This window comes from Carassius carassius, chromosome 4 (assembly GCF_963082965.1).
Source record: "Carassius carassius chromosome 4, fCarCar2.1, whole genome shotgun sequence".
Classification (NCBI taxonomy): domain Eukaryota; kingdom Metazoa; phylum Chordata; class Actinopteri; order Cypriniformes; family Cyprinidae; genus Carassius; species Carassius carassius.
Window position 1 is genome coordinate 2,590,153 of NC_081758.1, and position 22,700 is coordinate 2,612,852.

Below are 22,700 nucleotides of genomic sequence, written 5' to 3' on the forward strand. Positions count from 1 at the left end.
CAAAACATGGTAGAAGTCATTCATATGAGATTTGTTCTGTGTTTCACACAAGCACATTTGAGCATACGTTGAGCTTATTGGATGTGCTCTATGGATGTGCGTTGATCAATATGAATATATAAGAATAAAAGCCTAAATTAAATATTAAATCTACTGATCGTGTCTCTTATGAAAGCTTGGATTACTGGATTTCTTGTATGATGATGGCTTTATGAAGGTTTTGAATCATCAGCGTCAATGGAGCAACAGAAATATCTCGGGTTTCATTAAACACATCTTCATCCGTGTTTCAAAAAGAAAAACTCACAAGGCTGAGTAAAAAGATGAAGGGATATAACTTTATTGTGAAGAGTATTTCATAACTTTTCCAAACCTGAAAACCACATATTTCCAGCTTTCCAGTGACTGTAAATACCTCACTTTAAGCAAAAACGCGTCTTCATGATTCATTTCTACTATCTTGACAGATTCATATGAGTCTTCTCCTGCTAATATTTCTCATCAGCTCCACTGAGAAGTATTGTTTTGTAGGATAAACTATTTGTTTCGTGCTCCTTTAGCAGTGACTGATACCTGCAATGCTAACCACTGTGTGTGGGTGGATTCAGGTTTTGTTTAGTTTTTTTTTTGGATGGAAAGCAGCATTGTCCTCTCAGATCCTGTTTCAGAGCTATTTCCCTCTGTCTGTAATCTCCCTTCGGTCTTTCCCTTTTCAACTGTTCAGCAGTGCATCGTGATCTGAAAGTCTCGATCATGTCATTGTAAAAGCTAGTATTGTCAAATCTGGATGATGAAACGGTTTCTTGAAGTGAGTTTCTCAGCTAAACTAGCAGCAGGTGCAGCATCTGAAATCTTATTTAGAAAAAACGAAGTAGAGAAAAACATGAAGCTGCCTTTTCCAGCAGCGCGTCTTTATCTGCCATCTGGTGTTAGTAATACAACAGCAAAACAAACGCTTCTGCTCCGGCTGGTTTCATCAAGACTAAACGCGTCTTCACACTCAATGTGTAGAGCACGACGCTCCCAACAGCCAAGTCATGGGTGTGATCCCTCGGTCGCTTTGGCTTAAAGTATCTTCCCAATGCATTACAGGGATTCTTGCGTGTCTTTCCGTCAGACAAAATTGGTGAGTGATGCAGAAGAGTGCAGAGCGGCGTAGTTTGGTTTCTGGGAGCGCAGCAGTGGAGTCTGGGTGGAGGCGTCCCGTATGATGCTGCCGCTGCTGAGAGAGCGAAAGTGCTGCTGCGTCCAGCCATACACCAGGCAGTTCAACAGACCCTGAGAGGCAGAGGTGAAGGCCTGTCGAGGACAGGAACATGTTACAGTACACTGGCATGCAGGGGTATTGAGTCACTAGGTGCTTTTATGTATTTTGGCGAACCTGTAGGATGTAGAGAACGACTCCCATCCTTCCCTCTATAATGTCCGGTTTCACCAACATCATACCGGCCAGAAATATTGCTGAAATAAAGACCAGATCACAAAAAAACGTAGAGAGTGTTTATCTGTGGATTTATTCCACTCAAAAAAGAGCTGATTGCAATTGATTATGTGAAGTTATTAACAAGCTATCTTAAGATCTTTCTTTTTTTTATGTTTTCAACGTAAAACAATACTAATCAGAAATGTTTCTTGAGCAGTAAATCATCATATTTTCATGATTTCTGAAGATCATGTGACACTGAAGACTGGAGGAATTAAATTTGAATTGCATATACAATTTCTACTCATTTTGATTACACTGTTTTAACATAAACTTAATGTGATTCATATTTGTCAGACACACATAAAGGAAATAACAAGAAACAGGTAGGGCTTCTGTAATAGTTCTACTGAACTGTATGTTTTAAATACAAAGTATCTATAGGTTTATATAGTTATCATTCGTTTGTTTCAATCTCATACATTTTAATTAATTAAATATTGCTTGTTCCGCAACTAGCCATATTTGAACCTTGTTCATACTTTTTAACTGAATCCATTTATTCGTCTTCATAACAAACAGATTAATGCTGATGCTAAGCAATTTTAATAAATGCGTCTTAATTATATGATTATTAATACCACATTTCTTTCTGGTTCTCAAATCCGATTGTCTGAGAGATATTGTAGTGATAACATTTGTATCCCTCCGCTTCATTATTTCATCATTTGTATCCCTCCGCTCAAATCCACTTTTAATTTGATAAATAATACTGTTTTGTGTCACTGAATGTAGTTTTAAGAGTTTTAAGGTGAGAATGTAGTTGTTTAGACTTGAGAAGTACGGTTTGTTAACAAAGATAGCGACTATTTGCTTCAGTGTTTTCCAGAGATGTATAGTAACGAAGTAGAACTACTTCACTACTGTAGTTAAGTACTAAAAGGCAGTATCTGTACTTTACTAGAGTATTATTTTTTTCTCCTACTTCCACTTTTACTTCAGTACATATTTTCGATGAGTTTAATACTTTTACTCCGATATTTTTTTATGTGCTGCATCGTTACTCGTTACAATTATAAAAATGTTACGAATCATTCCATTACAAACCCACATTACCACTGCCAGAACTGTAGATGGCAGGTTTGTTGGCACATCATTGAGCGAATCAAGCGATTGAGAAGACTGCGCGTGCTGACTGAACTGCTGTGAAGAGAGAGATGAACACCGAGCCGAGCCAGATAATGAATCGTTCACGAGTCAAGAACCGGTTGCATCGGTTTTCGAATCACCAGTAGTTCTTTCTGACAGTTCGATTCAATAAACCAGTTGAAGAAACAGTTCACCGGTTCTTTTGCGCTGAGCTCAATGTCACACTGAGCTCAATGTACTTGGGCATAAAGGTGATGCAGCATGTGCAGCAGGCAAAAATTTCGCCAGCAAATCTGACAGATTTTTATGTGCGCTGTCAGAACTTTCTACAGGTTGCCTGCGGGGAAATCAAAAAACGATTTGATTTTGATGATGCTCTCTTGACCCGCCTTGTATGCCTTTCTCCTGCCACTGCAACAGATGCGAACGCACGAGTTGAACATCCGTCTCTGCTCCCCCTCATGGAACAAGTGCCACGGGTGATTGACAGGTCAGACACAGACAGTCTCCAAGTCATTGATGATCAGTGGAGGCGATTGCCTCTCATGGCCTTGAGTGAAGACACGAAAGAAATGGATGTCGATGAATTTTGGCATCATATTTCTACGTTGGAGGATTTACAGGGGAAAGCTGTGTTCAGTGAACTGGGAAAGTTTGCTCTGGATGTGCTTGTGTTTCCCCACTCAAATGCGTCATGCGAACGAGTGTTTTCAAAAGTAAATCTAATCAAAACAAAACCACGAAACCGACTCATTACAGACACCCTGAATGGACTCCTGCACACATCGGAGTGTGTGAAGAATGCTGGTGGGTGTCACGCCTTCAAACCGACGAACACTATGCTGCGCTCCATGACGGCATCCAATCTGTACTGTAAAAGGATTCCCCAACCAACAACATCTGCCAACACAGCACAAGTGGATGTGGCATCCGAAGATGACAGCGGCTTAGAGATAGAATTCGAATCTTTCTAATGTTGATTGTAAACGTTTTTTTCTCTCTGTATCATAGTTTAATTTTTGTTTTTTTTTTGTTTTTTAAGTTGATCATAGTTTAATTATGGTCTAGTTCAAAATGTCTTTCGGCATATCTTTTGCACTTTGGCAAAAAAAAAAAAAAAAAAAAAAGTAGCCAGACTTCCTCCAGTTAGTGTGAGCGTATTACACAGCTTGTTTAAATTGGCTGTAAAATTATTTGGAAAATAAAATTGTTGGAAAATAGCTATATTGTATGTGTTTGGTTCGTGTACGATAATTTGTCACAAAAAACGATAATTTTGAGGTTTTGGTACGATACTTCGACATTTCTAATCTGGCAACACTGCGCGTTTCGTCTGACAGAAACGGTTCTTGACCACTGATCTATAATATAAGTTATATATATAGATCAGTGTTCTTGACTCGTGAACGAGTCAGTCTGTTGTTCGTTATCTGGCTCGGCTCTGTGTTCATCTTCAGTTCTCTCTTCACAGCAGTTCAGTCAGTGTACTGTTTGAGTAAATGAATTACTCCGGGATATTGGTTTGTTTTTAACTCAGAGGGAGTGTCAGCCACATTAAAAAAGTTAACAGTTTATATCATTTGTGGATTAATGCGTATTGGAGACGCGAACCGTTTAAAACGATTCAGTTCGATTTGGTGAACTGGTTCAAGAAGATCCGGTTATATCGAATGATTCGTTCGCGAACCGGATATCACAAACTGCTTTGTTTTGAACTCTCTCACAACAGACATGGAAGAGAAGACAATGCTGAATAAAGTCCTAGTTTTTGCTATTTTTGGACCAAAATGTATTTTCGATGCTTCAAAAAATTCTAACTGACCCTCTGATATCACATGGACTACTTTGATAATGTTTTTCTTACCTTTCTGGACTTGGACAGTATAACGTTACCGTACACACAGCTTCAATGGAGGGACTAAGAGCTCTCGGACTAAATCTAAAATATCTTAAACTGTGTTCCAAAAATAAACTGGGGTCTTACAGGTTTGAAACAACATGAGGGTAAGTTATTAATGACATAATTTTGCAAATTGGGCGAACTAACCCTTTAATCTGTTTTTTGTTTACAAAAACGTACAGTCAAAGGAATTGTGATTGTCCTTTAGGTTAATCATTTGAAATAGTAAAAACAATATGTTCAAACTTTTGACTACTTTCTTTAATAACTACATAACACAATACTTGTACTTTTACTTTCAGTACTTGAGTAGTAAATTTTCAAATAGACTACTTGCAATACTTAAGTACAAAAAATGTTGAATACTTTAGTACTTCTACTTAAGTGTGGTGCTTAAAGAGCACTTCAACTTCTACTCAAGTCATTTTTTTGATAGAGCACTTGTACTTTTACTCAAGTCTGGGTCTCTAGTACTTTATACATCTCTGGTGTTTTCAGAGATGTGAGCTCCAGGGCGTCAGTGACCGTTCAGCGCTATTATATTTCAAACATGAGATGTAATATAAGTTGTATTTTTATAACTTTAATGCAGTACATCAGAGTGCTGCCTTTGTACTTTTGACTGAATTACCAAGTAACTTTTATGAAGCCTGTTGTTGTTAATTAAATATAATTATTCAATAAATATTTTATATAATAATAGAAGTATTTAATAATAGTATTTAGCACTGAGAAACAGTGTTTGTGATTGTGATTAGTTATATTCTTCTGCCACTAGAAGGCTACAAGTTTTTCTAAATGAGTCCCCAGTAAAGACTTTTATATTGAAAGAGACTGAAACAGGGTTGTAAACAAGGAACTGCTTTTTACTTCCAGCAACAGCTTGTGATGCAGCCAACAAATGCAGTGTGCAGCGCTGTCATCAAAAATCACCTTTAACAAATGAAAGGACAGTGTGACAAAGATATCGCTTTCCTCAGCGGAGATTCAGACTAATGTTTTATTGTTAATAAGAGACTGAGCTGAAGAATGAATGCAGGTAATCACACTGGCTCAGTACATCTCTCTCATAATACTCTAATTCAGTGAACTTTTAATACAGTAAGCTTTCAATTAAGCAACTCAATGTTCCTACCTTACCAGTTCTAAAGTGACATTTTTTAAATGAGTAGCTAGGGCTGCACGATTAATCAAACACAATTAATCGTGATTGTTATGCACATTTAGTCAGTAAAGCAGGTTCTGTGATTAGCAGTAAATCTCCAGCACCTGTTTTCAGAATTAGCACCATTTACTACACAGAGCCTCATGCTGCGTTCCAGGCAGAGTTTTTGAGTCACGATTTCAAACCATGACTCACGACTTTATAGCGTTCCAGGCAAGTCACGCCAAACTTCCTGAGCGCAAGCAATTGTAGCTAGATTATTAATTTTATTGTAATGTTATATCGTCCTAAAATCGTTTTTTTAACGTGCACCACTTGCGTAAACACTGCATCCATAGGCAATATTATCCGTAGAGGCTGCAATTGTTGTTTCGCAGGCTATGTGACGTCAGAGTTCGTAACTCGGAGTACATCTATCTAGTACGAGTTCACGGGTGGAAAGTCACGGGTTTGACTGCCGTTCCAGTGCAGTTTCACGGGTAGAAGGTTGGAAAAACACGGGTTACGGGTTGCCTGGAACGCGGCATCAGTTCTCTTTACAAGCTATGCAAAATTGCATATATAACCATAGGATTATGAAATCTACAAAATTTTCGTGATAATGACAGCTGTTTGTGTATATTCTCAGTGAACTACGGCTCTGTCTAGTAAACCCTGCTCCATCTGAGAGCACGTGAAAATACCACATTTAATAACATGTTTGTACTCCAAACTCACTTCATAACATCAGTCAAGTGTTTGAAATAAATACTCCTGTGAGATGATGTGGCTTCTTTAACATAATAATTAAGGCACATAATATTTAATTGTATTCTAAGCATTGATAACGGCTGTCGATTAGCGTTTCGTTATAAATATACTTTATTATGATGAAATTATAAGAACGCAGATAGACCATATATTACCATAGTCGTGTGTTTATAAGTCAGGCTGAATCAATGAAAGCAGTTAAACCTTCTGTTTATTCAGCTGCAGCCATTTTTGGATTTCCTGGATTTCTTCTTCGGGGCATATTTGGATTTTCAGCGCGAGAGCTCCCTCTGGCTTTTAGATGGAGATTTACTACTGATCATAGAACTGTGCTTCACTGAAAGATATGCATGACAATCACAGCTTCTGCCTAATCGCCATTTATTGCCTCTGTGATATAATTTTTTATTAATTATGGAGCCGTATTAGTAACAGATCTTGAGCTTAGCTGGTAAACTGTCAAACTGATATTTGATTCCGTGGCAGAAGAAAGTAGTTCTGCACAAAACAGCGTTTTTAAAGACACTCCATAGTTGTCTCTTTTTTTATTCGCGCAATTGTAGCGTCGAACTGTTGTATAAATGCAATATCACACTCGTAGCTGTGTGATATAGCTGTATATCGGCACGCTCAGCTACTCCTGCGATTTTGCTAATTTAAATAAATTTAAATAGATAGAAGTAGTTAAAAATGAACTATTCCAAGAATTTTTGAGTACAGAAATCTTACCATTTCATTTATGATTCATATACGTAATGCATCACATTAAGTTTATTTGTTTGTTTATGCTAAAACTGTGTAATCCATATGTATGGAAAATGTATATGCAATTCAAATCTTAAATGTATGTCTGAGGTTTTTTTTTTTAGTGTTATGCATGTGCAGTGGTTGTTAATACAATAAAATAATAAATCCCAATTTATCTAAACAAACTGACATATATAGTTAAGAGAGACGAGAAAATGTTCCTCATTGGCTGCTTTAGAACATCAGTAACATTATATGTATGTATATATATATATATATATATATATAATGTTTTAACTTTGTTGTAATGTTTTCAAATGTGTGCTGACCTGGTCCCCAGCAGAAGAAGAAGGCTGAGGGATAAAGCAGCATACGCCGTTCCAGAAGACGCAGAGTTTCCCAATGATTGTCGGCGAAAAACCCTTGAGACGTGATGATACGCTTGTACAGGGAGCGAGCTTTACACATGAGAGTCTGAAATCAAAACGAGGTTTACAATGAGATTATGATCGAGTCACGCAGTCTGGAGAATCATATATCTTTAGCCTAATGTTCGCTTATGATACTGTTCAAAAGATATTCAAATAAATGCAGATTTTTCCCAATTTCCACAAAATTATGAAGCGGATCATGTGAAGACTAGAAGACTAGAGTAATAATGCTGAAACTTCAGCTTTAATGACCGAAATAAATTAGATTTTAAAAGATATTTACATATAATATTTCACAATATCCCTGTTGAAACATTTGAACAGTAGTGTGCATTTAAATCGTAACTAGCTCAGGTATTCAAAAATGAGATCAAGACATGTTAAATGTTAAAGAGGGCTCACGGTGATGCCGATGAAGGTGATAAGGAAAGTCGTAAGGAATATGGTCATGCAGTAGTCTTGAATGACACTACATGCTGTCATTTCTGTATTTACAGATGAGGTGAGATACACAGCGCCTGTATGCATCAGCAAACATCTGGAAGACAATCACATCTGGATAAGCATCATCTTAAACAACATATTCAAACAACTAAATGATGGTTAGATGAAACTACTGAATTGCATGCAATAAGTCCTAATATCAACGGGCTTACATCAAAGAAGCTAAGTAATAAAGTAATGAGAAAGTGTAGTTCATGAATCATTTTCCGTGCATGTATTTTGACTGACCTGTAGGGCTGGGTGAAGTTTGTGTAGCACCGAAACACATTTCCTGCTACAAAGACAGGCGCTGTGAGCATTAATGGAAAAAGACTGTATGGAGAGATCAGGACAGACTGTCAGATGACCAAACCTCATTCTGTTCTTCAACTTTATTTTGCTTGTTGTTTACCCCAAATAGTATGCAGGATTACAGGTAATAGGTTTATCATAGTTTATTGTAAAAACCATTCCAAAGCTTTAATGGGTTTGGAACGAAATGAGGGTAAGTGATTAATGGGGATTATCCCTTTAATTTAAATAAATTTAAATAAAAGGTAAAAATGTTTAGTTAATTTGACACTACACTTCTGCTTTTAAACATGTACTTATGTGATTTTTAATCAAAACTTATTTGACCATTTCTTTGCACAAATGATGTTGCTACATCAATATTTAATGGGTTCAGTTTGAGTGATATTTTGTTTAATGTATGTTCTTACCATGACAGGACAGGACCGAGACACCTGCAGATCCTTGTGTTTGCTGGATACTGTAATAAACAAGCCAGCGTTTACATACAGACTATCGTATGCCGCTTTATTACCATCATATAAACCTGAGTGGATTACCTCGCCTGGGAAACCATTGAGTCTCCTGTACTTCCCCATCAGTCCGGTGTAGAGCACCCAAACATAGTGCAGCGTGTAGAAGAACGAGGCCATGTAAAGCGTCTGTAGGATGTGAAAGTCAAAGGGAGAAGTTAAGAAAGTTTAAGATATTTCAGCTATAGATCAGATCCACATTCACACCCTGTCGGCACAGTACTGTAAGCCACATCTCTTGTATTAATATGTGATTGCAGTGCTTTCCAACCCTGACCCTGAGAGCCTCAACACAGCACAGTTTGTTTCTTAGTGAAGACCAGGTGTGTGAAGAGATGAGAGAGACGTGCATATGTGTGCAGGACTTCGGGCTTCCCCTTGTGCAAAAAAAGTACACAAAGAATCAGATTTCTCTGTTTGCCCGAGGCTCTGGATTATTTCTTGCACAGACTGATCATTTCGCTTCATAAGAACTCAATATATCGTCAGGAGCCACGAGGATTCATTCTGTGTTCAATTATATGTTTCTTATACTTCTAGAAACGGACAGCTTCTGACTTGCATTATATGAATTAATATGGATCACCATTTCTTCCTGTTCTCCTGAAGAAAAAAAGTCACCTACATCTTGGATAAGCCTGAGGATGGGTAAATTAACATCAGTTTTTATTTTAATTTATTTTCACTATCCCGATTTAAGCACATCTTTAAATGCAGTTTCATAATTATTACTTTTTTTCTTTGAAAAATGGTTAAAGTGTACCACTGAATGTATTTATGGTAAACTAAAATATACTTTAATGCATTTCTACTGCAAACTTTTAAGTCGTGTATTTAAACATATTTGTAATTACACATTTAATGATGAAGTTGCAATTTAGTACATTTAAAATATATTAACTTTAAATGTCATATCAAATAACACACCAGATGTTCAAATTTCTAATCGAGTTCTCTACATGTGCGTTTAGTACGTTAGTCAACGCATTAAAATAAGTGTACTTCTTTAAAGAAAAACAAAATATTATTACAACAAAATGGTTTAAAATGTACTTTGGGTACAACTTTTAATTAGGAAAGTGCACATGTTTTGAAAATGCATTTATGTTAATAATCAAAGCTAAAGTATCTCTGTTCAAGTCACTTAAGTGGCCTTTTAATTTATTAATATTACATTATAGGCTTATATATATATATATATATATATATAGTTTACTACAAATGCACATTCAATATCATTAATTGCAATAGTTTTTCAGGAGGGACTCCAGGGCTAGGGTTGGGAAACACTTTCTTACAGCACCTCTGTTGACATTCGTGACAAAGCAAAGCAAAGAGCTGAATGACATTCCAGGATTGAGAAACATCTGATATTAAAGATATCATATCTTTAGAAATGCCAACATGGTTTTCCTTTCTGTTTTGCTTGGAGCACGGGAGGATAGCTGTTAGTTATATATGATCAAGGTGTGGATTGCCTGATTTAAACAATCCCTAAACTGTGTACACAATTTGCTCTACTTAAAAATGCACAATGAAATACGTCAGCGTGACGAATTCACTGCAATACTGCATTAACACAACGAGTGAAATACACAGAGATCATGCAAGGAGGGGAATTGATGATGGTAAGCTCCAAAAATGACAAATCAGCACCATAAAAATACTATAAAACCAGTTATACTATATATATATATTTGCAGAATTGTAAACTGGTTTGTGCACTTGTACACTGCTGAATGCTATTACAATTTAGTTTTTAGTAAGAGTATGTTGTCCTGGATTAATACCAGAGAAAAAGCAGACTTGACCTGACTTGACTTGAGAACTGTAATAATGCATGATTAAAATCATATTAAGATCATGTTAATATAGTTTTACATATTTTACAATGCAGTGACTCCCTGTGATGAGACACACAGAATGGATAAAGACTGCACATTAATAGTTTCTGAGCTCTAAGTATGTAACCGTTTGTAATAAACTGAGAAAATTATGCATTTGACTTTTTGTGTCACAGTTTTATGCAATGTAGAGGATTTGTGAGTGTAAAGTCTTACAAGTCTTGAGAAACCAAACCAAACCAGCTAAAAACTATAGAGTGAACTTCGGCTCTACTCATTACATTACAGCCATGACAATCCACTGTTATAAACCAACATGTGCAGACGTTACAATTGGGTCACAACTAATTATATCAAATTTGCTGCTCCACTTCTTTTTCAGACTCGTCCCAGTTCCATGTTTGTTTTTTGCTTTAGAGCTCTCTGGTTTTATCGTCTGAGCTGAGAACAACTTGTTTTTGACGTAAACTGCCCAAGCACACATGGTTTTCTTCTCTGAGAGTTTTTTTTCACTAAATGCCAAGCAAACAGGCTTCAGTAATGAGAGGCATATGTTTAGGCCTGCAGTGCATTGGCAGGATGCAGGAATGAAGCACAGGGTTAAAATGCTCCCTCCCTCATTTCAGTTTCTTTCTTTTTTAGCACATACAATTTAAACGGCAATCGAACAACAAATTACTGGCTAAATACTTTACATTTTTCTGCAATCGCGTCATTTTCAAGAATGTCATTGTATCAATTGGTAGCGTCAAATGGAATAATTACAATATTTGTGTGCCATGGCATCCCATAAGATACCATATCTTTAGTATTATTTTTGGTAAAATGGCATTTCTTTTTCTCGATGTTAAAAAATACCAGTATGTTAAAAACATTTATTTAATTAATAGTGATAGAGACAATGAATGACTTGTTAAACATACGAAAAGATTGCTTGATATGGAATAGTTCAGCCTCAAAAATGGCTGAAAATGTCCTCACCTTCAGCCCATCCAAAATTAGGATGAGTGTGTTTCTTCATCAGGTTTGTAGAAATGTAGCATTGCATCAGTGGCTCATCAATGGATGCTCTGCAGTGAATGGGTGCCGTCAGAATGAGAGTCCAAACAGCTGATAAAAACCTCACAATAATCCACAGCACTCCAGTCCATCAGTTAATGTCTTGAGAAGACAAAATCTGCATGTTTGTAAGAAACAAATTCTGGCCAAAATATGATCCATAATCCATAATATTGTTCCTCTCACATAAAAATCCATCTAAGATATTTGTTTAGTGCGGTTTTAGATTTTAGATAGTTTTGGCTTGCAAATGATGCTTGACCTGCACATACTTCTCTCCTGATTCAGATCAATATTTTTTACTAGAGAATGCCATATAATGGATGCTGGATTCTTGATGGATTTGTTTCAGCCTTTCTTTTCACCAGACATTAACTGATGGCCTACAGTGCTTGGATTATTGTGATGTTTTTATTTTTATTTTTCAGCTGTTTGGACTCTCATTCTGACGGCACCCATTCACTGCAGAGCATCCATTGATGAGACACTGATGCAATGCTACATTTCTCCAAATGCTTTATTTGTGGAAGTGGAAGTGTGATGTAAAAACATGGCATGTACAGAGACACAAAGAGGAAGTATCTTCTTTTGTCTGTGGTAAGCATTATTTCTGCATGATAAGGTGTCAGTTTCGTACCTGTTCCACTATGTGCAGGTTGTAGCAGATGTTGTAAGCGTCACAGGACTCGGTGAAGAGAAGACCTCCACACATCCAGCTCAGAGCTAACAGCAGGTCTGTTAAACTCAACAAGAACAACGGCAGCACCTGAAACACAGGTGTGTCACAGTGGTCTAAATCACATGCTTGTTTGAACACGTTATTAAGAAATCACAGTAGATATAGATGATGGAGGCGTACCTCTGGTTTTCTTACTAGTCCTTTCGAAATCGCATAAAAGATTATGGAGCCAGCACCTAAGATGCTGAGAGTCAAATCATTGAGAGATATACAAGTATAAAAGACATAAACATTGATTAATACGTGTCTCTTTATATAACGAGTAAAGGAAAATGATTGAATAGATACCTCAGGACGGCCATTGATATTTGAATCCATCGAACTATTGAATATATCTAAGAAAAGAAAGAGAAGAATTTGTCTGTGTTCATTTTAGGCATGTAGAACACCAAAACGTAACATAGGTAGACTATTTTTATGACATGAAATCAGTGATTCATAAACATTTACTTGGATTATTACTTCTCAAATAACTTTGCGATCATTTTGTCATTAAATCATGGTGAAAAGCTGTTAAATTACTCACAGATGTCCAGTTGTCAGTCGGAATGGTGGTGTTTATCTGTGTCTTATTTTGTCCAAAAATGTCCATTTTGTTATGTTTTTTTTTTTTCGATTTAAATGATATTCCTCTCGAAATCCGTCCTTATGTGACACCAGCAAATAGCTTAAGTTGTAACAAATTTATAATTGCTGCCAGAACATGCCCACATGGTAATCATTTATTCGGTCGGTCCACACTGGAGCAGTACAATGTGCTTTGCTTTCGCATGCCAGTGCTGTAAATAATAAACAGCACGCCCCGCCCACTTTATCATAAAGCGATTTTGATTGGCTACGATCCGCTGGCGTCACACATTCGTCGTGTTTCGAAGTAACTCAAAGCCACCGCGTGTGTTTCTTCCTTACTGTCTATGTTTCTTCAGTAAGCTTGACAACATACTTCCGGTTTTTTTTAGGATCTTCTGTATTAGAAAGGTCGTTCTGTTTTAGGAATAAATTGTTTGCCTATTGTCAAATTATGCGTGGAACTGTGCCAAACTATGCGTGACAGTGCCGTGAAAGCTGTCATTGCGATGACAGTCAGCACGCGTCATGGGTTTACAGGCTGTGCTTGAACACATCAGGCAATATTTATATGTATTTAGCCAAAAACTGAAAGTCCCACTAGCTAAAGCGTTATAGCTGTATTATCTAGGCCTACTCCTGTTGGTTTAGTGGGTGCTTTTTTAATTATACTCTGAAACGCACTAATCATTTATGCTTGCCTTGAATCATTAAAAGTACTATTTAGCAAGAACGACCTGTATAGAAATTTACATGGTGATATAGACATTGAATTTGTGAAATATCTGAATGTATAAATCTGCACAGATCAGTTTTTGATTTGAAACGAGTCACCATAAATATGCATGTTTCCATTCTAACTGCTCAGTATTTAGCCTCTCTTATAGCCTAATAAAATTCATTTCGATCTTCAGCCACGCTCACTTTCTGTCTTTTCAAGATGGTGGGAAGAGTTAGATGTGACTCTGTGTGTTATTTGCTCATCTGTCAGTTCACATCAGCTGCTGTCTGCTTCATTAATGACAGTACGCCTGAGAACAATGAACACAAGGACTGTCTGTAAGAGCTGTCTAATAGAGTTTACGTCATTGCTCCATATCTGTGCCGCAGTGTTTATGTGACAGTGCACATACACATGACACGTGATGCTGCTCCAATGGGGATGCAGGTTTGAGTCCAGACTGTGTCATGACATTCCTCTCTGTCCACCGTCCTGTCCATTAAAACATAAAAAGCCCATAAACAAACCTGCTCGTTTCATCTGAGCACATCTTGTCTTTCATGCAGCTGGAAAGCACAGGTTCAGAAAAGCCCTTGTATGACACAGACAGAGGTGAAAGGTCAACCTGGTTCATTGCTCTGCCACACTAGACATCTCTAAGCCTTTGATTTTCTATTTCATGTGCATACGCTATCTTTCAAAAGTTTCAAACATTAGTACATCTATTCAACAAGGATGCATTAAATTGATCAGTGAAGTGACAGTGAAGACATTTATAATGTTACAAATGATTTCTATTTTAAAAAATGCTGTTCTTTTGAACTTTATATTCATCAAAGAATCCTGAAGAATAAAATGCATCCCCGTTTCCACAAAAACATTGCGCAGCACAACGGTTTTCAACACTGATAATAATCTGAAATGTTTCTTGAGCAGTAAATCATCATATTTTCATGATTTCTGAAGGAATGATGCTGAAAATACAGATGCGCATCACAGAAATAAATGAGAGTTTAAAATATATTCATATAGAAAACAGAAGAATGTGTAATATTATTTCTACTGTACATTTGATCAAATAAATACCTTGGTGAGCAGAAGATACTTCTTTCTTACTGGACCCAATCTATTGAATACATTCAGTCCCTTAACTACCTTTTTTGTTTTTTTGAGTAATGGCTTATTTTACGTTTGATATGGTTGACTGCAATACATATTTTTCTCAGTTCATGAACTCTCTCACAAGTCTTCTTTGCACAATCTTAAAGGAATAGTTTCACGAATTAAAATTGGCTGAAAATCTACTCTCTGTCAGGCCAAAAGCAAGAGTTTGTGTCTTCATCAACAAATCCATCATTAAAACGTTTTAACTTCAAACTGTTGCTTCCAGTTAAAATACAAGTCCATACTTCATAATATCTGCACCGACCAAGCACTGTTCACAAGCGAAACCAGTCCAAAACAGCTGGAGTGCTGTGGATTATTGTGATGTTTTTATCAGCTGTTTGGACTCTCATTCTGACGGCACCCATTCACTGCAGAGCATCCATTGATGAGACACTGATGCAATGCTACATTTCTCCAAACCTGATGAAGAAACAAACTCAATTTTCAGGACATTTTGGGGTAAACCATTCCTTTCCTGGAGGGAAATCTTCCTGGAGATCTGTTTGATCTGATGCATCATCCTTTCCAGATAAATGAGCCAAACTCTGGAGATCAACCAGAATGCAGCATTTATCCAGAAAACCTGTGTTTAAAGGTAACGTGGAGATCGAGTCTTTGTATTTCAGTTCTTTTTTTCACTTTATAATTTTTATTGAATTTCATTATGTTTTCTTTTTACAACCGAAAAATACAATATCAACATTTGCATATCTTAAAATATACTATATCTTAAACTAACTATATAATACTAAGTATCAAGATGTTATAGACATTATCTTTGTTTGGCATCAATCAGTGGGGATTTATTGTGGTGTTTCGAATCCAGAAGAGATGAGTATGTACGAAATAGCAATATAACCCCCCCTTTTTCGCTCTTCCCTTTTTTAGTTTCCACTGAAATAAAGTGTCACGAAACACAGCTTAACGTGGTGTCGCATACAAGCATAACTGTGATATCTGGGAGCTGGAAGAAGCAGTATGAAAAACAAAATGAAATGTATTGGATGACCAGAAACGATTGCTGTCCTTGCTATTTCAGATATCACTATTTGAAGATTTGCAATGAACCACATATTAAATAGTCTGACCTATTGTGAGGTCAGTTATATTATTTGAATGTAAAATTTGATATGGATTAATACATTATAATTTAGCGCCCCAAAACGATGCAAAAGAGTTGTATACCTTTCATTGAATAACTTTCATTTGTGTGTGTGTTTTCCCCATGAAACAAAACAATAGAAAAGTTCTGTGTAGACTTTATATTCATAGATTTAGGAACACGGAAAAACCCCTGACTTTCTGCCATTTCCAGAGCAGACGTGGAATATTTTAACAATGCCCAGAGCATGTGTAGACCACACAAACTTAAAAAAATAAAAACCTTAAATCTGGAAGCAATTCTACTATTGCCAGTCACACTATTGCCACTTATCAGGTATTCACTGACAAGTTGTGTGAGTTTCCAACTCACGTCTCAGTAAAAATACTATACACACATTCCAATTCTTGTATAAATGTTTTATACTGCTGCAGCACACAAACAACATTGAAACTTCACATCAGTAAACCAGTGCCATAAGGAAACAAAGAGACAAACAAAAAACTCTGCAGTTACATTTATTAACTTCAAAACTTTTATTATGTACTTGTGTGTATTGTGATGACAATAAATGCATATAGCTCAGTGGTTTTCATACCGGTTCCGCGAGCAACACACATTTTCTGTGTTTCCCTTATCTATCATACCTCATTAGTAGAGACTGCAAGACCTGAAATGGGTGTATCAACTATAGGGATACATACAAAATGTGAGGTGCTAGGGCCGATTGCAGGAACGGTTTGAAAACCACTGAGTAGCTGATTGCATAAGACTAAGATGTATCAGCATATTATAATGATTTCTGAAGGATCACTAAAGACTGGAGTAAGGATGCTGAAAATTCAACTTTGAAATCACAAAAATAAATTACATTTTAAAACATATTCAAATAGAAAACAATTATTTTAAATGTTAATAATATTTCACAATGTTATCGTTTTTACTGACTAAATGCTGACTTTGGTAATTCTGAAGAAAACGTACTACTATAAAATTAATACTTAAAGCATGACTTTACTGCTGTTTGACTTTCACTTAGAAGTTGCTAGTAAATTTAACAGTTAAGTATAAAGAACAGCAAGTAACACATTGAATTAAACGTGACATTTTGAAATTGAAAGACGGAAATAGTTTTCAAAACATTTTCAAATGTGTTAAGAGTAAATCATTCTTTTCTGCAAACTGGATATTCATTGATGCACAATACTGACTGAACATTTCTATTGTTTGGAGTTAGGAATCATGCTTTCACATGCAAATATTATTTTCACTCTAAATGAAATAAACACTTTCAGACAGACCACTTTTTCTTTTCTTTGGAGGTACTTACCTTTTTGAGAATACTAGCGTTGTTGAAGAATATTGCTGGTAATAAAAACATTCTTGTCTAAACTACAACAATATTGTGCCTACAGGCGACAAAAGTCCCTCCAGCTGAGATGAGGAATGGGTATTACAGCCCTTACTTCATCGAACCCAAGAAAAGTGGTGGCCTTCAGCCTATCTTGGATCTCTGTGTCTTGAATCGGACCATTCACACGCTCCCGTTCAAGATGTTAACGCAGAAACGTATTATCAAATGTGTTCAAGCCCAGGATTGTTTGCAGTGATCGACCTGAAGGATGTGTACTTTCATGTCTTGATCCTATAGTCACAGACTGTTCTTGCGGTTTGCAATCGAGGGTTGAGCATGGCAGTACAAGGTTCTCCCCTTTGGGCTCTCCCTGTCCTCCCGTGTCTTCACAAAGGTTACGGAGAGCACCCTTGCCCCACAATGTGAAGTGAGCATCAGGAACCTTAACTACTGATGACTGGCTCATCATGGCCCGTTCAAGAGAGGAGTTGTGCAGTCAGTTGGGGCTTCAGGTCAACCGAGAGAAGAGCAAGCTCTTCCCTGTGCAGAGAATCTTGTATCTTGGTATGGAGTTAGACTCAGTGAGTATGACAGCTGTCTCACCAACGAACGTGCCCAGTCGGTGCTGAACTGAGTTCCTTCAGAGGCAGGACAGTATTTCCACTGAAATAATTTCAGAGGGTCCTGGGGCATTTGGCATCTGCAGCCACAGTCACACCACTTGGATTGCTTCATATGAGACCATTTCAGCACTGGTTACACTACCGAGTCTCCAGATGGGCATGGCGCCACGGTACACATAGTGTCATCATCACATCGATGTGTTGCTGCCTATTCAGCCAACCTTAAGGCAGTTTCGACCACTGCTGCTGGACATGCACGTGTTGGCTGTTTCATACATCAACCGACAGGGTGGTCTATGATCAGGTCACATTTCTTAACTGGCCCGCCATCTCCTTTTCTGGAGTAAGACGTGGCTTAAGTCGATGAGCGCTGTGCACATTCCCGGGGGAGCTCAATTGTGTGGCTGAAGCACTCTCAGGAGGAGAATGGGGACTCCATCCCCAGACGATCCAGCTGATCTGAAGTCGATTTGGGGAAACTCAGGTGGAAGTGTTAGCTTCCCATGAGTCCTCCCACTGCTAGTTGTACTATTCCCTGACCCAGGACCCCCTGGGCTCCGATGGACAGGCACATAGCTGGCTACAGGCTCTACGCAATTATGTATTTCCCCCAGTGAGCCTGCTTGCACAGACACTGTGCAAGGTCAGGGAGGACGAGGAACAGGTCCTGTTAGTTGCACCCTACTGGCCCACCCAGACCTGGTTTACAGAACTCATGCATCTCGTGTCAGCCCCTCCCTGGTGCATTCCTCTGATGAGGGACCTCCTTTCTCAGGGGCTGGGCACCTTTGGCATCTCTGGAATCTCCATGTGTGGCCTCTGGCTGGGATGTGGCAGACCTAAGTAACCTACCGCCAGCGGTGGTAGACCTCATCACTCAGGCTAGAGGTTCCTCTACGAGGCAGGCCCATGGTTTGAAGTGGAGTCTGGAGATGCTCGGTCAGAATTGTGCTTTCTTTCCTGCAATAAAGGTTGGAGAGTAGGCTGTCACCCTCCACCTAGAAAATGTATGTTGCTGCAATCACAGCACATCATGATGCAGTGGAGAGATGGTCTCTTGGAAGTCATGACCTGATCGTTAGGTTCCTGAGGAGTGCCAGAAGGTTGAAACCTCCTAGGACACCCCAATACCCTCCTGGGATCTTTCTGTTGTTCTGGCTGGACTCCAGATGGGTCCATTTGAGCTGCTTAATTCAGTTGAACTAAAGTTCCTGTCTCTTAAGTCCAGTGCTCCTGATCACGCTCACTTCCATCAAGAGGGTCGGGGACCTCCAAGCATTTTCGGTAAGTGAAGAGTGCCTTGTGTTCAGGCCGGCCTACTCTCACATTGTCCTGAGACCCCGGCCTGGGTACATGCCCAAGGTTCCCACCACTTCCTTCTGAGACCAGGTGGTGGAAGAGGGGAAGCAGATCCAGCCTTGGCGTTGCTGTGTCCAGTAAGAGCGCTACACAAATACGTGCACTGCACCCAGATCTTCAGACTCTTTGTCTGCTTTGGAGTTCAGCAGAAAGGGAACGCTGTCTCCAAGCAGAGGTTGGCCCACATGATGCCATCGCCTTGGCGTACCAAGCCCAAGGCGAACCGTGCCCCATGGGGGTGAGAGCCCACTCCACTCAGAGTTTCTTCCTCCTGGGCACTGGCACACGGATGCCTCTCTGGCAGACATCTGTCAAGCCGAGGGCTGGGCAACACCTAACACCTTTGCGAGGTTTTACAACCTTTATTGTAGAGCCGGTTTCTTCCTGTTTGTTGGGTAACAGGTAAGTGGTGGGAAGGACTGGCTCATTGTCATGCTTGCTGCGCCATTCCCCCTCACACGGAGATGCGAGCACCTTTCTTCTCACAGCAGAGTCGAGCATCCTCCAGAACACTCTGCGGTCACAGACTTGGAGGAGCAGTCTGACGCCAGGCCCAGTACTGGTGTTAACATGCCTGGAGTTCCAGTCAGCCATTGTTCTGGCCTTCTCATATGTGTCTTCTTCCATGGTAAGGTTTCCCTCTTGGTAAAATCTTGTCCCCCTCTGTCAGTCTCTTCTGGCAGACGTTCGCTTTCCCATTGTTCTGCCAGGCTGAAAGATTTGAAGCAATCTTTCACTGAAGGTTGAAATCCTTTCCAAAAAAACGTTTTTGTTCCACTTGAATGCCAAGGTCAGTGAATTTGCACTGGGGCATTGGGAGAGTTACGATCTAAGTGTAGCTTTTGTGGCACACCCTGGCTTGTCAACAATTGCAGCACCACAGGGTTGTGACGGTGTTCAGGTTGTGGCATTTTCCATGGACCCCAAATGTCATTCGACATAGTAGTCGACATAGACATCGTAGTGACTGACAGATAGGGAACGTCTCGGTTACATACGTAATCCTCATTCCCTGATGAAGTGAATGAATACGTTATGTGCCCATGCCACAACCTTGAACTACTTGCTGTTGCCTGGATATGTTCTCGGCTCCTCAGTGTAAAACATAATAAGTGGATGAACGCTGTCGTCTAATATACCCGTAGGCACTGGGAGTGGTTCAGGTATGCAAAATCCATTAGCCAATTTTCATTGGCTATTTCTCTTAAACTGTCTTTCGTCATAACGTCTCCGTTCCCTCCATCAGGGAATGAGGGTTACATAAGTAACCAAGACATCTCATCTTCAGACGTCCTAGAAGAAAAACCAAAGGTGTAGGGAATCACATTAATTATGAACATGTTACACTAATATTAAACAACCATATAGTGTCCATCAACGATATTGTGCATCTTCATTTTAAACATACAGAATATTTATAATATTTTAACATTTAAAAAGATAACCATCTTTTTGTCAATTGTTTTGCTTAAAGTGTGCAATTTATCCTTAAAATGAAAGCCAATAGTTTTGAATAATTCACCCAAAAATGAAAATTAGCTGAAAATATCCTAACCTTCAGGCCATCCAAAATGTAGATGAGTTTGTTTCTTTTTCAGTTTTGGAAAGAATGTATCTTCACATCACTTGCTCATCAATGGATGCTCTGCAGTGAATGGGTGCCGTCAGAATGAGAGCCCAAACAGCTGATAAAAACATCACAATAATCCACACCACTCCTGTTCACCAGTTCATGACTTGTGAAGTGAAAAGCTGCTTGTTTTGTAAAATAAATAAATAAAAAATGTCTCCATCATCAAGAAGTTTTAACTTGAATCCATATCATGCTTTCTCCTGTGAAAAACATAGCATGAGGGTGAGTAAATTTTCAGCTAATTTACATTTTTGGCTGAACTATTCTTTTATTTATAAGTGTAAAAATATTTTTGGAGGCCACAGGATTTCAATGTGTAAATGTGTCCTACCAAGAAATCTTCTGCCATCTTGTGGAGTTTTATTGTATATCACAAACACTTTATTATCAAGAACAACAATGTATCTAGACAAAGACATCAAATATAATACAGAAATGCTCACTCAGATACGAATTAAATGGCAGTTAACACAAAGATATCAATGTTAAAATTTAATTTCCTAAAGTGGAATCAAGCCCCTTGTTTCTCTCTCACATGATATAAAAATAGAAAGAGAAAGAAAATATATTCCATTTGTTGTCATTAACAACATGAAGAACATTAAATATAACATTACGTCAATGTTTCTCAAACTGGGGTTTTCTGAGTTTTAAAAAAAAGCTAATAATGAATTAAATCATGAAAATGTAAAATGTACTTGTAAAAAACTTATATCTCAGTTTTGTAATTAGTTTTTTGTGTATATGTCCACAAAACTGATTTCTTTCTAAATGTATAAGCGGTAGGATATTTCAGAAGATGAAAAATAGGAATTATGCAGAATTAATAAAATACTAATTATTTTGCTGTTGTGTGAATAATATGTAATCACGTAATCAATAAAAAAAGTAACTGAAGTCTGATTCAGAGTATTTTAAAATGTAATTTAATGTAATTACAAGTACTTAATCTTTGGAGTCTGATTACTCAATTCAGATTTTGCTGGATTTACCTTGAAAACCTCGCTCTTGGGTTGGGTTTTTGAAAAGATGTTTGTGCCTTTAAGCCAACATTACAGATCTGTCTGTCCTGCTTTTTAAACTCTAAACTGCATTTGATATTTATACGCTGCTCTTTATCAGTGCATTCATAATGTAAAAAAAAAGAAATGTGCTTTATTGTATTGAATGTGCACTTTGTAATGCTGTCAAATCAAAAGATTTAAAGTATATTAAACCTTAACTTACTCTACACTTATCTTGATGCATTGACTCTAGTACATGTATATGTTAACTGTAGTTTGTTCTTAAAGTGTTCTACTGTTTCTAAAGTTCTTTTTCATATACATATATATATATATATATATATATTAGTGGTGGGCATAGATTAATTTTTCTTAAATCTAGGTTAATCTCACTCTGATCTTGAAATTAATCTAGATTAAAATGGATCATTCAAAGTCTGATGAAGGCATTCAGAATATGTGTGTTACCCAAATAAAATTTACAAAGAGTAAGTCTTTGAGAAGGGGTTTATCAAGCTAGGTGGTGCATTAGAAAAGGGGCTCATCTCCTGTTTCCAAAATGCATCACAAAGTGCTTGAGAAGGATGTAAACTAATTCCACATTGCACAAGGTGCAAACAACCTCACGCCTGTTTCACACATACTCTGTCTGCAGT

General features: G+C 37.9%; 1 protein-coding gene across 1 annotated transcript; it reads right to left on the reverse strand.

Annotated features, from left to right (window-relative positions):
- Positions 1-1,004: 1,004 nt before the first annotated feature.
- Positions 1,005-13,270, reverse strand: LOC132129176 (transmembrane protein 116-like). The gene is made up of 11 exons (XM_059540669.1): positions 13,041-13,270; positions 12,803-12,849; positions 12,635-12,698; positions 12,413-12,541; positions 8,900-9,001; positions 8,771-8,820; positions 8,298-8,381; positions 7,968-8,103; positions 7,464-7,608; positions 1,382-1,461; positions 1,005-1,299 (listed from the first exon to the last, which is right to left on the reverse strand). Exons 1-11 carry the CDS (start codon positions 13,104-13,106, stop codon positions 1,114-1,116), a joined length of 1,089 nt encoding a protein of 362 aa, XP_059396652.1. The 5' UTR covers positions 13,107-13,270; the 3' UTR covers positions 1,005-1,113.
- Positions 13,271-22,700: the final 9,430 nt, after the last annotated feature.

Excerpts from the sequence above, each read along its gene's own strand:
- LOC132129176 (XM_059540669.1), bottom strand. The coding sequence starts at position 13,106 with ATGGACATTTTTGGACAAAATAAGACACAGATAAACACCACCATTCCG. Across the intron at positions 12,850-13,040 it reads CGACTGACAACTGGACATCT|ATATATTCAATAGTTCGATG; the intron begins GTGAGTAATTTA and ends TTCTTTTCTTAG. Across the intron at positions 1,462-7,463 it reads CTTCTTCTGCTGGGGACCAG|CAATATTTCTGGCCGGTATG; the intron begins GTCAGCACACAT and ends TCTTTATTTCAG.